The 13,349-nt window shown below is 54.7% G+C and overlaps 1 protein-coding gene across 5 annotated transcripts in view; it reads left to right on the top strand.

Moving 5' to 3' along the window:
- LDLRAP1 (low density lipoprotein receptor adaptor protein 1) overlaps positions 1-13,349 on the top strand; it is a 41,956-nt gene that overhangs the window by 5,330 nt on the left and 23,277 nt on the right. For 4 of the 5 annotated variants that reach the window (XM_047083560.1, XM_047083562.1, XM_047083561.1 and 1 more), the window contains exons 2-6: positions 3,807-3,949; positions 4,794-4,906; positions 6,851-6,965; positions 12,463-12,535; positions 12,926-13,012. In XM_047083560.1, the coding sequence (XP_046939516.1) occupies positions 3,807-3,949; positions 4,794-4,906; positions 6,851-6,965; positions 12,463-12,535; positions 12,926-13,012 (531 nt within the window). The remainder of the gene's footprint in view (positions 1-3,806; positions 3,950-4,793; positions 4,907-6,850; positions 6,966-12,462; positions 12,536-12,925; positions 13,013-13,349) is intronic. The other variant, XM_047083566.1, reaches the window with a different exon arrangement.

Genomic DNA, 13,349 nt, shown 5'->3' with positions numbered 1-13,349 from the left:
GCTCAGAGCCTGGAACCTGCTTCTGATTCTGTGTCTCCCTGTCTCACTGCCCCTTCCCCGCTTTTGCTCTGTGTGTCTCTCTCTCAAAAATAAACATTCAAAAAAAAGAAGAAGTACATGAGCCGAAGCAGGGTTCCCTCCTTAGAGGGGAAGGAGGATCTTGCTGGGCCTGGGAGGGCAGCGTAATGGGAACGGGGACAAGGACGAAGCAGAGCAAGCAACATTAGCCAGGAGTTCACCGTTTCCAGTTGCTGAGGGAGACAGACATGACTGGAAGTCTTTCAAGAAGGCAGATGGAAGACAGCTGCTGGCTATGGGTGATGTGGCTGTAGGAGGAGGAGAAGGAAGTCCACGCTCGAGAGGCACAGGCAACCCACTGACGGGAGGGATGAGGCCCCATCAGGAGGTATGACCATGGGCAGGCCCTCTGCTAAGCACATCACATTTAATAATTTCATTATTATTTCACCAGAGGGTGGAAACAGCAGCCCTGTGAGCTGGGGACTGTTGTTACCCCCATTGTATGGATGAGAGAACTGAGGCTCAGGGAAGGGAATTGATTTGTTCAAGATCACTCAATGTCAGAACTGGGATTCTAGGATTAAGGCCTTTGCCCTTAAGGAAGGCTTCCTGGATGAGGGTGGATGCAAGGGGTTTCAATCAAACGAAGGGAAAGGCATTTCTGGTAGAAGGAACTTGAGCAAAGGCGTAGGAGTGGGAAAGTAAATGTTACATCAGGAGGAAGAAGTTCTACATGATTGGAGCTTCCGTGTGTGTGTTCTGTGTTGGGTGTGCATGTGCCTGTCTGTGCACGCAGGGATATTGTGGGAGAGGAGACTGTCATTCCCCAGTAGTCATTGTGAGAATTGCCTGTAGTAGATTAGGAGCTTGGGGTGGGGGTGGGGGTGCAGGGGGAGAAAGCTCTGACTTGCTGTGTGATCTTGCACAAGTCCCATCCCTCTCTGGGCCTCAGCTTCATCATCTGTCATGTGAGGAGTTCTGGCAAAGGGTCTCCATGGCTGATGAGCGGCAACCAGTCTACTGGGGCCCTCCTCATGCAGGAGGCCATAGAATAGGGGAAGGGTCAGGCCAGGGAAGGAAGAATGCAGACTATGACAAACATTTCAGAGGTCAGGGAGGACTGGGGAATATTTTGACAGCAAAAAGGTCATCTGTGACCTTGGCAAGCTTTGGCCCTTTGGAATGGAAGGAGCGGAAGTGGCTTTGGAGAGGGGCCAGGAAAGGCTGAGCCTGAGGAAATGGGAGAGTAGGGACATAAGAATGGGGGGAGCAAGGATGTTTGCTATAGAGCAGGGGTGGATAGGCAGATGAACAAGGCCACCCCTGATTGATTAGTGTTGCCTGCCTGGAGCCTTGTATTGAGAAACAGTCCAAAGCCTGTAAATCAGAGGGAATAGAGCTGCAATTGATTGGCAATGTCTGCCAAGGACACTAGTGATAGGCATGGCGACATGTAGTTTGCCGTTCTTGCTTAGATGCATGTTGGGTTAAAAGTGCTGTTCTGAGTACCTACAGAGAGGAAGCCTAAGGAATTAGGAATTGTGGGAGGAAATATCTCTGGCTCTAGGAACTTCCTCCTAACCTTTTGCTAAAATGAAGGTAGTTTGCCTCATGGGAAGTTAGTATCGGCTAATGGTCAGGAGCTTGAACTTGAGAGTCAACCATTGTGACAAATTACTCGTCCTTTGAGCCTCCCTTTCCTCTGTGAAACCGGAATGAAAGAATGCCTGCTTGCAAGGCAGCTGTGAATGTTAGAAGTAATGGTAAGAGCTGCTTTGTTATTGTTGTCTGTGTTACTTGTAGTTCTGTTCTGCGCTGATGATGTGGTGGTTTTCTTGGTTTCTTTAAGAACAAGGCTCGGGTCTGAGTTGCTCCGGGGCCCCCGTCACCCAACGCAGGACTGGGACACCTCAGGGACTTTCTGATTCTTTTTTGGAAGATCAAATGAAATAGGCCTCATGGTTGATACAGCAGAGGATAAGGTCACTTTGGGGGCTTCTCAGCAGGGACTGGGCCTCGTGTTGGGGTGGTGGCCCAAGTGCGCAGGTTGGAGGGCAGTGGGCCAGGGCCCAGAGCTGAGGGTGGCCCTGCGGGCCTGAAAGAAGACTTGGAGTTGTCCAGGTCATTTCTTCGCTCAGCAAAGAGTGCCAGCTGCATGCCAGGCTCTGGATGACCAGTCAGCAAGTCCCTGCTCACCTGGGTCTCAAATAGGGGGACTGGGTATACCTGTACCCTCCCTCAACACACATGGATTCTTTTTCATGAGGAAGCAGTCTCGGAAAGGGACGGTGGCCTGCTCAAATCAAACCCAGAGACATATGGGTATACAAGGCTCCTTCTGGCTGGTGGAGAAGGAGGCAGAGCCCCTGGAGGACTAGAACTCCAGGACGGTTGTTGTGAGGAGCAGCATGGGCCCAGACAGGGTAGAGGACCCAGTGCTTCCAGCTGGGCCCAGTAGCACAGGAACCCCGGAACCTGCTGTGCTTTGTAGGTGGGGCCCACTGCCCTGGCACCAGCGATGCCCAGTCCTGAGCTTTCTTCCTATGGCTCTTCCTTCAGAGCCACTGAGGGCCCCTGGAAGAGCGGGGAGGGCACAGGATTGTCCTAGCTCCTCTCCCAAAAAGTAGTCCAGAGAAGCTGGCCCTGGCCATCTCTGTGGTGGACCCTGGAAACTGATTCCTATCTGGATCCTGCCCTGTCCTAGATTGTGTGTGAGCTGAAGAGCTCACAGTTTTCTCATTTGTAAAATGGGTAAAATCATAATACCTCCTCCATTGCAGCATCAGAGATGCTGACTGACAGGATCGTGGAGTGTTCATTCGTCCTGCTGATTGGGCTTGGAAGGATTCCTAGAAACCTCCTTCCTCTTCGGTCCTCATTACTTCCCTGCTGAGTGATCTGGTGCCTCTGGGCCTGGGCTGCTAAGGAAGAACCCTGGGGATGGTTCAAACCACTCATGAAGACCACACTTGCCCTCCTGTTCCTCTGTCTGACCAGGGTCCTCTCTCACATGAGTAGGGCTATGTAGGGACTTTTCCAGTTCTCTGTCCCAGTCTGTTCCCCTACCCAGTGAGCTGGCCTTTTCCAACCTTCCTGACCTCAGTTGTGGGTAGAGTTTTCAGAGGACCCCTCCCATGTGCCCTGCTCTAGACTTGAACCCAGGTTTGCTGATTCAGGTAGCCTTCATACAATGTCATTTGAGAAACCACCCCCTCCCCACCACAACCGCACCTCTCTTCCTCTCTACGGCTATGCAGAGCAGGCTGGGGCCATGGAACCACCCAGGTTTGAATTCTGTTCTGACTCCAGCCCTTTACTCACTGCACGTGGACTTTGTCTGATGACTTTGCCTCTCTGAGCCTCAGTTTCCTAATCTGTAAGGTGAGGATAAAATCCATCTCACAGGATTGTATGAAAGATTCAGGAAGAAAATAGCATAGTTTGCTCTCAGCAAGTTTGTGTTAAAGAGTTTGAACTTGAAAATACGGGTTCCGATTTTGGCTCTTGTACTTGCTGGCTCAGTGGACTTGGTTGGGTGATTTCACCTCCCTGGGCCTCAGTGTCTTTGTAAGTGGGTATGATAAAAGCGTCCTACCTCATAGGTTGTCCTAAGGATTAATGAGAATATTTTACGTAAGACTTCTTGCCATGGTGCTTGGTGGGTTATTCCTTTATTATAGATAAAAAGTAATGATAGATGGACGACCCCAGTGCGCCTTGCTAGGTCTTCCTAGGAAATGTGGGCCGGGAGGACAGGGTCTGAGGCCTGTCCCCGTCCTGCCCAGAGCTGCCAGAGAACTGGACGGATACTCGGGAGACACTGCTCGAGGGGATGCTCTTCAGCCTCAAGTACCTGGGCATGACGCTGGTGGAGCAGCCCAAGGGCGAGGAGCTGTCGGCTGCTGCCGTCAAGAGGATTGTGGCCACGGTGAGCCCCGATCAGGGTGGGGGAGCCGTGAGCCAAGGGCCAGCTTCTTCCTGGGGTGCCACTCATCCCCTGCTCATTCCCCTGATTGGATGCGTCTGAGCTGTTCTTGCCCTGAGTCCCCTTGCATCCGGCCTAGGGACTCTGGTAGACAGGAGCCACTGGGCTTGTGGGGTCAGGGTCAGTGTCCTCCTCTCCCGTTGTTGTGGCCATGGCCCCTCCTAGTCTCCCCTCCCCCCAACTCGGGTCCCCTGCCTAAGGGTTAGTGACTTAGTGCAAGGAGTAGCGGGGAGGTTGCTGTCACCCAACCACTTGCCCTGTGGCCTGAGGGACAGGGTAGCCCACCAGAGACCAGATCTCCCCACTCCCTTACTCCCCCTCCTGAGTAAACGTGGCCTAGAAATGCTCTTCCCTTGGTGGTCTCAGACCCCTCAGCTCAGACCCTCACAGGTGCAGTGGGTAGAGTGGAGAGTCCCCAGGAGTGATCCTGCTGGGTTGAGATAGCCCACTCAGCACTCAGAGCCTGAAGTCCCTCCTAGCTGTGTGTCCTTGGGCAGGTCCCTTGACCTCTCTGAGTTCATTTATTTCCTCCTCTGGGGAGGAGCTCTGTTGCCTATAAGATGACTCAAGTTCCAGTGTCTGGCAGACAGTGGGTACTTAATGAACAGCAGTTGTCCCTGTGTTTATTAGAAGAGAGCATTGTTGACTAATGTCTTCCCCGGTTTGTCTGCCGTCTCTGAGACCTCACATGGGCCTCAGGTCTGGGACTTAGACCAGCTAGGTGTAGCCCATGAGAGCAGCTCCCAAGTGAGGCAGGCAGGCTTCTCTGACCCATGTCTGCCCCAAGGCAAAGGCCAGCGGGAAGAAGCTGCAGAAAGTGACTCTCAAGGTGTCACCACGGGGGATTATCCTGACCGACAACATCACCAACCAGCTCATTGAGAACGTGTCCATTTACAGGTATGCTCAGCATTGGCCACCCTCGCTCTGTGCCTTGGGGCGGTGGGTGGGGTGCCCTTCCTGAATCCGTGCACCAGCACTTCCTGTCTGGGTGAACTTGGAGCCTCAGTTTCCTTGTGTGTATGTGGGGGAGGAGCCAGATCCCACCTCCCAGTGCTGTTAGGAAGTGCTGAGTACACAGCCCCTGGCTCACAGTGGGTACTTGGTTAAAAGGCAGCTGCTGCTGTCATTATTGCTAGTTGCAGCAGGCAGCTGAGGCCTAGTCAGGGCTAGGACCCTCCTCCCCACTCCCCTTCCGCAAGCATGCTGCTGAGTCAGGCTTGGAGCAGAGGGCTGCGGAGTCGCTGCCTTTTCCTTCCGCTGTGAATATAGCAGCTCAGCTCTGGACATCTGGCCAGGCATTCAGGGAGGCCTCAAGGCAGAGTCCAAGGCCAGAGTATAAATGGTATGGGGGCAGGGGGGGTGGCCATTCTCGAGGAGACAGAGCCTAGCCCTTGGAACCTCAAGCTCTTCCCACTCCCTCTCTTGGCTGATCAGTTGTAGGATTTCAGCGCTGGAAGGGACAGTCCATTTTATAGATGGAGAAGCTGAGGCCCAGGGAATTGCCCAGGGCCCCACGGTGAGGTAGTGGCTGAGCTGGGAGCACCGAGGCTGGAGCTCTGTCCGGCAGGCACCCAGCTGCCAGGCATTCCTCCACCCTCTTGCTCTGTCTCCAAGCAGGTGGTTCCATCCGCTGGAGCATAGGCAGTGTTGGGGGCGTTGAGGGTGGGGGTGTGTTGGAGGGTGTGGCTTTAGAGTTTCTGGCTGGTGTCTTCCTCTCACCTTTCTGACTCTGCCTGCCTCCTTTAACCAGGGGAGGCCTCAGCCCCTGCCCTCAAGGAGGGAATGGAGGGGAAGAAATAGGAGATTAGAGTGTTTCCCAAGAGGGCAGAGAAGAAGGGGCCTGTCTGAGGAAACCTGGGAAGGCCTCCCAGGGGAGGTGGCAGGAAGCTTGATCCCCTGAGATAAAGAAGAGGGAGCTGCTGGCCTGGGGGTCTTAATGGTGCTGATCCCCGTGTCCATGTCTGATTAAAGCTGGGGCCACACTGGGGAAAGAGTCTGCTGAGCTCCTGTCCCGCCTCTGGGCTGCCAGTTCCTCCCAGATTGAGATTCTCAGGATGAGCACCCAGCAGGGAGGCAGCAGACTGGGGGTGGGGGTGGGGGGGTGGGAGGGCAGGTTTTCCGAGAGGAGGGAGCTGCTCTGTGTTCCTCCTGGACCCAGTGGGGCTCCTGGTCTGGCCGTCTTCACACACCCTCATGCTACTCCCAGCTCCTCCGCCTCTGCTCACAGCTCTGGGAGAATTTGCCAGCAGTCTCAGTCACCCTGGGAGAGAGAACCTAGAACTCCTCCGACCTCTGGGCAGGAGGGGAGGCCTGGTGCAGGGCATCAGTGGGCGGGGAAGTGTCCAGCTTCCCCTTCCCTGTCTAGTCAGCGCAAGCCCTGAAGTATTCCAGCCTCTGGAATCCTCAGGTGAACGCACATCTCAGCTCTGCCACTAGCTTGGTGGTCTGAGACCGTAAGCTTCAGTTTTCTCATCTGAAAATTGGGAATAATAATGGAGCCCATCTCGGGCAGCTCTGAGAATTAAATGAAGTGATATCTAGAAAGAAGGGCTTAGCTATTACCATTTTGAGGTGTGGCTCAGTGGGGGGCAGCAGGGGGAGGTGCCCTCAGTCTGTCCTTCCGCTCCTTTGTGCCTAGCCTGGGTACCCGCCCCCCCCCCCCCATGCCATCAATGACCCAGAATGCCAGGCCCAGAGATCAAGGCCACATCTCCTGAGTTTTACCTTCAGGGAGTGGGATAGGAGGCTCTGGGGGACTCAAGAGGAGATGCCCTATGGGGCATCCCAGATGTGGTCAGGCCCCATGCCGGGGTTTGGTGACACTTCCCACTTGCCTTTCAGGATCTCCTACTGCACAGCAGACAAGATGCACGACAAAGTGTTTGCGTACATCGCACAGAGCCAGCACAACGAGAATCTCGAGTGCCATGCCTTCCTCTGCACCAAGCGGAAAATGGTCAGTGCGGAGAGGCTGGGCCTAGGCAGGCTTTAGCTTTGCCTTGGCAACCCTGCCCTTGGGGGCTCTGTGTGGTAGGAGAGGCAGGACCCAAAGATGGCATCACTTAACAGGAAGTGTGAAATCCCCGGGGACCCCAAGGCAATGCTGAGAGCACTGAGTAAGGCCACAGCCCTGTCAGAGTGGGCTGCCCTAGGCGGTCAGCCTGGCCTGTGGGTGGCAACAGGCCCGTGTCCCCAGTGAGTGCCCTGGCACCTTCCTCTCTGTAACATGAGTGATTGGATTTGAGATTTGGGTGGGGGCGGTCTGTAGTATGGTCTGGGGGGTGCAGGGTCTTGTAGGAATTAGTCCTTGGGGAATGGTGATCAGAGGGTCCCGGGAATGGCAAAGGGACCTGGCTTGCTGTAGCCAGAGTGGGGAGGGAAATGGCTATTTTTCGCATCTACGATGTGTGTCTTTCAGTGGTAGGCTTTAAGGGATCTTTTTGTTTAACCCTCTGTGAGGTGGTGGCTGTTACTGTCTTTATTGTTTTTATCTTTAATGAGGAAGCAGACTCACAGAGGTCAGCTGTTGCTGAAGATGACACAGCCAGCTGGGCAGAGTGAGGGTTCAAACCCATGTTCTTCCCCTCCCGGCGTGACCGTGAGGAGCCACGAGCTCCCTGCCCCAATTTCCAGGCTACTCCCTGGCCGTGTCCGGCTGAGATGGGTGGGGCCTCAGTGGTCTCTGGGCATTTGTCTTGAACTTTGGGACAAGCAGCCAGGCTGTGTCCACCTTTGGTGTTGGGGCTTTCGTTTTGGAGGCCCCTGAGGTCTGAGCATCTGCTCTGTGAGAAGGTTCCTGACATTTACTCGTTGAGTGTTGGCCTCCATTGACCTCTGTGTACAGAGTCCAGAGCCCCAGTCCCCATGCCCAGTGGTCCTTGGAGCCAAGGAGACGGGATCCTCTCCCCTACCCCTCTCATCCAGGACTCGTCAAAGACATCACAGTCTTTAAGTGCCCCTCAGGCTTCCTGCTATGCATCAGGGCCTGCTTGAGATATAGTATTAGTTTCCTATTGCTGTTGTGAGAAATCACAAACTTAGTGGTTTAAAACAACCTGGATTTATCTGCTACAGTTCTGGAGGTCAGAAGTCTTAAGTGGGTCGGCAGGGTTGTGTTCCTTTTGGAGGCTCTAGGGAAGAAAACACTTCCTTGCCTTTTTTAGTCTCTAGAGGCCACCATTCCTTGGTTCCGGGCCCCTTCTCCAACCTGAGAGCCAGCGGTGAAGCCCCTTCCAGTCTCCCTCCTGCTTCTGTTGTCACATTGCCGTTTCTAGCTCTGACCCTCCTGCCTCCCTCTTACAAGGCCCCTTGCGATTGGGCCCTCTAGGGAATCCAGGATAATCCCCCTCCATCTCAAAATCCTCCACTCAGTCACACCTGTAAAGTCCCTTTTGTGGTGCCAGGTGGCACTCAGAGGTTCCAGGGATTAGACATGGACATCTTTTGGGGCTGTGATTCACAGGTCTCGTGTAGGGAGCACTATGGGACAAGACCAATTAGGGGTCTGATCCTGGCTGATGTGCTGTGTGACTGTGGATAAGACCCTGCCCTTCTGTGGGCTGCCCGCCCATCAGCAGAATGAAGAGGTCACCTCAGTGACCTCCAGGATTGTTCTGAAAGGCCCCTTTCTTTTGTGCACCTTGTTTCTTTCCTGCAGACTCAGTGTCGCCAGACACTCACCCGAGGCCTCGTGATGCCCCAGGTCCCTGAGCTACAGTGGCTTCTCCCATGACAGCCTTGTTGTCACAGTGACTCTTGGCTTTGTCTCTTATGAGGCCACACTGACTTAAAAATACAGGCTCATTACGTCTCCATTGTTTGTCTCTTCCTCTCCACTGACCAGAGCAGGCGCTGGGCTGGGGCAGCTGGCCCACGGCCACTGCTGCAGAATGTGGACCCTGGTGTGGAGGGGCTCTGAGCTGCAGAGGCTTCCTCTGGGAAGGGAAGGTCGGAGGCAAAAGAAAGCGGATGCTGGCCCAGCGGCTCAAGGGAGGCCTGCCCTCAGGCCAGAGGACTTTAGACAGGCCTGAACAAAATCACCCTGCCCCAGGCCAAGAGGTCAGTTATTGAGGAAAACAGCCTACCCGCTGCTTGGTGCTGACAACAGCGCCCTGATCCGGCAGAGGGAACGGCTCCTGCGGGGCCGCCTGGGCCCAGGCTCTTCACTTTTCCCGGCACGTTGTCCTCTGTGCCAGGGGCTGACTGGCTCGATCACAGCGTACCCATCCTTCCCCAGCTGGCCTTCCCCCTTCAGGGAGCCTCGGGGAAGCCCCTCAGCCCGCCCAGCCCAGGGCAGTGTACGGGCCACCTGATGCAGACGCGGTGTTCTTGTGCCCCTCCTAAGGCCCCAGCCGAGCGCAAGCTGGCAGGAGCCTGGCCACGTTGGAAATGTTGAGATTCTCAGGGCTTAGTGGACACATCTGAGAAGGAGGCAGAGGTGAAACGAGGGCCTCAGGTTCTGCAGCCCACCTGCTGACAAGTGTCACTTGTCACTCCACAGACGTCACTGCTGCCTGGCCCGGGGCTGAGCCCTGTGGTGGGCACTGGGGCCCCAGGGGATCGGCCATGGAGACACCAACAAGATGGTTGGGGGGGAAGAGCCAGGATTCAGTAACTGGGGGGCGTGGCTCTAGGGTGGAGGTTCTTAAGTCTCACTGGAGGTCCGTAAGACTTCCCAGAGCAGGAGACATTTTGAATTGAGCTTTGAGAGCTGAGTAATGAGTGGGAGTTTGCCGGCCAAGACAAAGGGGGTCCGGGTGGTGAAAGGCTGCGTGCACCCCAGCACAGGAAGCAGCATGTGCAAAGACAGGTGCAGAATTAAATGGTAGGATTGGTGGGTGAGGACTCCCATGTCACTGGAGCTGGGGTGTGGCAAAGCAGAGGCAGCCCGCCAGGGGGAACTTGAATTTGGATGCTGACATAGCCCTCATTGCTTTTGGCCGGCGGCCCACAGTCTCCACCTCCCCACTCTTTCTCGCCTGGCTGCCTGCATGAGTGAGAAGCTGTGGCCACCCGGGGTCGGGGGAAGGGGTTCCTTTCTGGGTCACCCACCGGTTCAGCTTAGCTCGGGCAGCATGCCACCAGGCCTCCCTCTCCCGGTGACTGCTGTTAGGCACGGCCAGGATGAGTTTCTCTACAAGGAAATGTTTCCATCTGCCCAGCTGGGAGGCCTCGGCAGCACTGCAGCCTGCCTCTGGGTTCTGAAGTGAAGGTGGGGTTAGGGCTTCAGTGGGGGACCCAGGAATACAGTGCAGGTGGACTGACAGCAAGCAAGGTGACACCCCCTGATTCTACCCCGAGCAGGCGGGGGGCAGAGCTGCTCTCCCTCACATGGGCACTGGCATGCCTCGGGTAATCCTTTTGTGCAGGATTTATGCTTCTGGGGCAGCAGGGCCATAAGGGACACGTGGCCCGACTTGGTGGGAGGATCTGGGATCTGGGATCTGGGATCCTGGGGGGTCCTGAGCTAGATAGACCTGGCCCCTTGAAGGAGCTAACAGCCTGGTTACTGGGAACGAGACAGGGACATGAAACACTGGGTGTTAGAACCCAGTCCTGGTGAGAACGCCACAGGCCAGAGGCGTTCTGAGGAGGGCTGGGCTCGCAGCCTGTGGAGTGAGGGAAGACAGGCCTCCCGGGGGTTGGGGGGGTGGGCAGGCCCTAGCAGTCCTTTCTTGTAATGCTGCCCCAGAGAGCCGGGCCCACCCCGCTCCCAGTCCCTGCCCAGCCTGGGCTTGCAGCCACCTGCACACATGTGCATCTCGGGTTATATTTGGTTTACTTACAGCTCGGGATTTCGGGGCAAAAGGGCGGGGATGTATGCAAATGAACAAGTTGATTTATGCAAAAACAGTATCAGGTTTGTGCCCGCAGATATCCTGGAGGCAAAAATCGCGGTGTTTCCATCTCCCTGCCACCTTAGGTGACCAGCCCTTTCTTGGGTGTATAGTGATTTGACTCCGGCTGCTAATCAGCCCATATTTTTAGTTCATGGGCAATTCTCAATGGTAACTGGGTCTATTAAACTTGATTCAGACGTGACAGCTTAAATTGTAAACAGCTGTGAAGAGTTTCATACTTAATTACCATATTTAGGTTTTTGCCATAAAGCGCCAGTACTTCCATCAAAAATGTAAATGACGGAGACATTCAAATGAGATTTTATACTTCGTGAAGTTTAATTGGCATGGATCAGTCAGCTTGTTTAAGGATTTTAAATTTAAAAAAAAAAAAAAAGCGTTTTGAAGGCAGTAGCCACAGCTTCATTTCTCAATTAAACCAAGTTGTCTGGTGGATGGTGTGAGAGTGGGTCTGAGACTGGTTAGGCCTGAACTTGTGCACTTGAAAGAATCTGGTGCTTTCTTCCCTAGGCCCAGGCTGTCAGACAGAAACTAGATGCCGCTTCCGGCTACAGCTGAGCTCTGGGACTCCCGCTCCCAGAAGCCGGACTGTGATTAACCCTGAACTGGAAGCAGAGAGAGGAAGGGGCTGAGATGAATGTGGGCTGGGGCAGGTCCTGGCCAAGCGAGGCCTCAGGAGGCCTGCCCCTTGGGCAGATGGAGTGCAGCCAGCCTATTGCACCTCTGGAGGGCTTTGGCCTGCTCTGGGGATCAGGGGTGTTTAGACTAGATTCTTGCCTTTGGGCAGCGGCCCGGATAGGGTGACACAGGCATGTGAACTGGTGACACTTCCATATGCATGATGCCAGAGAGAGGTAGGTGGAGCTGTGGGGCACCAGTGCTGGTGACCTGAGAGAGCTGGTGACGTCTGAGTCGGGTTTGAAGGGGTGGATGGGAGTTCCTCAGGGGTGAAAGGCCAAGATGTGGCCCCCTCTTACAGGTATATGGTGCTGAATGGTTTTGGTGCCCTGACACAGGTACACATTGACATTTTGCTCCTGTCAGGCAATGTACAAGCCTCCTCCTCCCTTTTTTGGGATCCTGTTGTAAGTCCCTCCAACCCAGCATAGGGCGAACCAGAGTGTAACCTTTGCTTCTGACTGTGGCTCATTCAGGCAGTGACTGGGCCCTTTCCAGTTCTGGCTTTTCTGTTCTCTAATTTCAAGGACTCAGTTTCTGTGTGAAGTCCTCAGGTAATTAGGGAGGGCTCTTGGAGGAAGTAAGCCTCCTAGTTAATTGAATATAGGGAAGCCCAAAGGGAAGGGGAAAAGGTGGAGGTGAGCAGTCATTGCAAAGGTTGGGAATGGAATAGAGGTGGGAGCCGTGGCTGGGCTACAGGTGCTGAACCTGGGGCCCCCAGCTGCCTGGAGTGGTTCTGGCCTCATTACACCCCAGGCTGCTTTGGTGACCTGGGCGGGGCCAGGACTCTACTTTTGCCCGTCTGGAAGTTCAGAGCCTTGAAGGAGCGGAGCCTCAGCCTCCGGGCCTACATTTCTCACTTGCTGTTACCTGCCTGACCTGTACCCATCCCCCACCCCGCTTCCTGTTTTTCAGGCCCAGGCTGTCACCCTCACAGTAGCCCAGGCCTTCAAAGTTGCCTTTGAGTTTTGGCAGGTGTCCAAGGAAGGTGAGCCTTGTTCAGGGACACTGTGGTGGGTGGGGGTGGAGCTGGGGAAGCTGACAGAGTAGAGAGGAGTTGGCGGGAGGGGAGGAGGGGGTGGGGTGGGTGGTAAAGTCCCTGGAGTCCAGGCCTGACTCTCCACTTCATCAGCTGCCTGGTTGGTGACTTTGGACAGGTCCCTTCACCTCTGTGAGTCCCTGTTCCCCCTGTGAAGAAATGGGAACAGCTGTCTCCCCCCCCCACACACCCCCAGGGTGATTGTGAGGATTAAGTCTACAGAGTTTCTCTCCTCTCTGCTGGAGATCTAATGCCTGCCGCCTGAGAGTGGCCGCAGACCTCCCCTACCCAGCGAGTGCTGGGAGTGGGGCTCCAACGCCCTGTGCCTTGCTCCCACAGAGAAGGAGAAGAGGGAGAAAGCCAGCCAAGAAGGAGGGGACGTCCTGGGTGGGGGCCTCCGTGACAACACCCCATCGTTAAAGAGCTGTGAGTCCTGGGCAGGGGGTGGGACCAGAATCAGCTGCATGTCTCGGGGTCTGCCCTTCATCCTGAGGGCCCCCCTCCCTCCTGGGCTGGGGCAAACCCTTGGTTTTTTATTTGTGTTTTATTGTTAAATAAATAATACATGTTCATTATAGATAAATTAGAACATGTGGTTAGAAGGGAAGATTGCTCATTTTGGTGCATGTTCTTGCAAATATGTTCCTGTGCAGCTATATAAACGTATGTATACATCTCTCTGTATACATTTAACATCTTATTATGTGATCGCTTAACAAAACTTAACACCTGTTGCGAATGTAAAAGTTTCAACCTAAAATGT

Source organism: Lynx rufus, unplaced genomic scaffold, assembly GCF_022079265.1.
Source record: "Lynx rufus isolate CCGP_SWC_20201006 ecotype Redwood Valley unplaced genomic scaffold, mLynRuf1.p SCAF_2, whole genome shotgun sequence".
Taxonomy (NCBI): Eukaryota; Metazoa; Chordata; class Mammalia; order Carnivora; family Felidae; genus Lynx; species Lynx rufus.
This window is presented reverse-complemented; position numbering and strand designations above follow the sequence as displayed.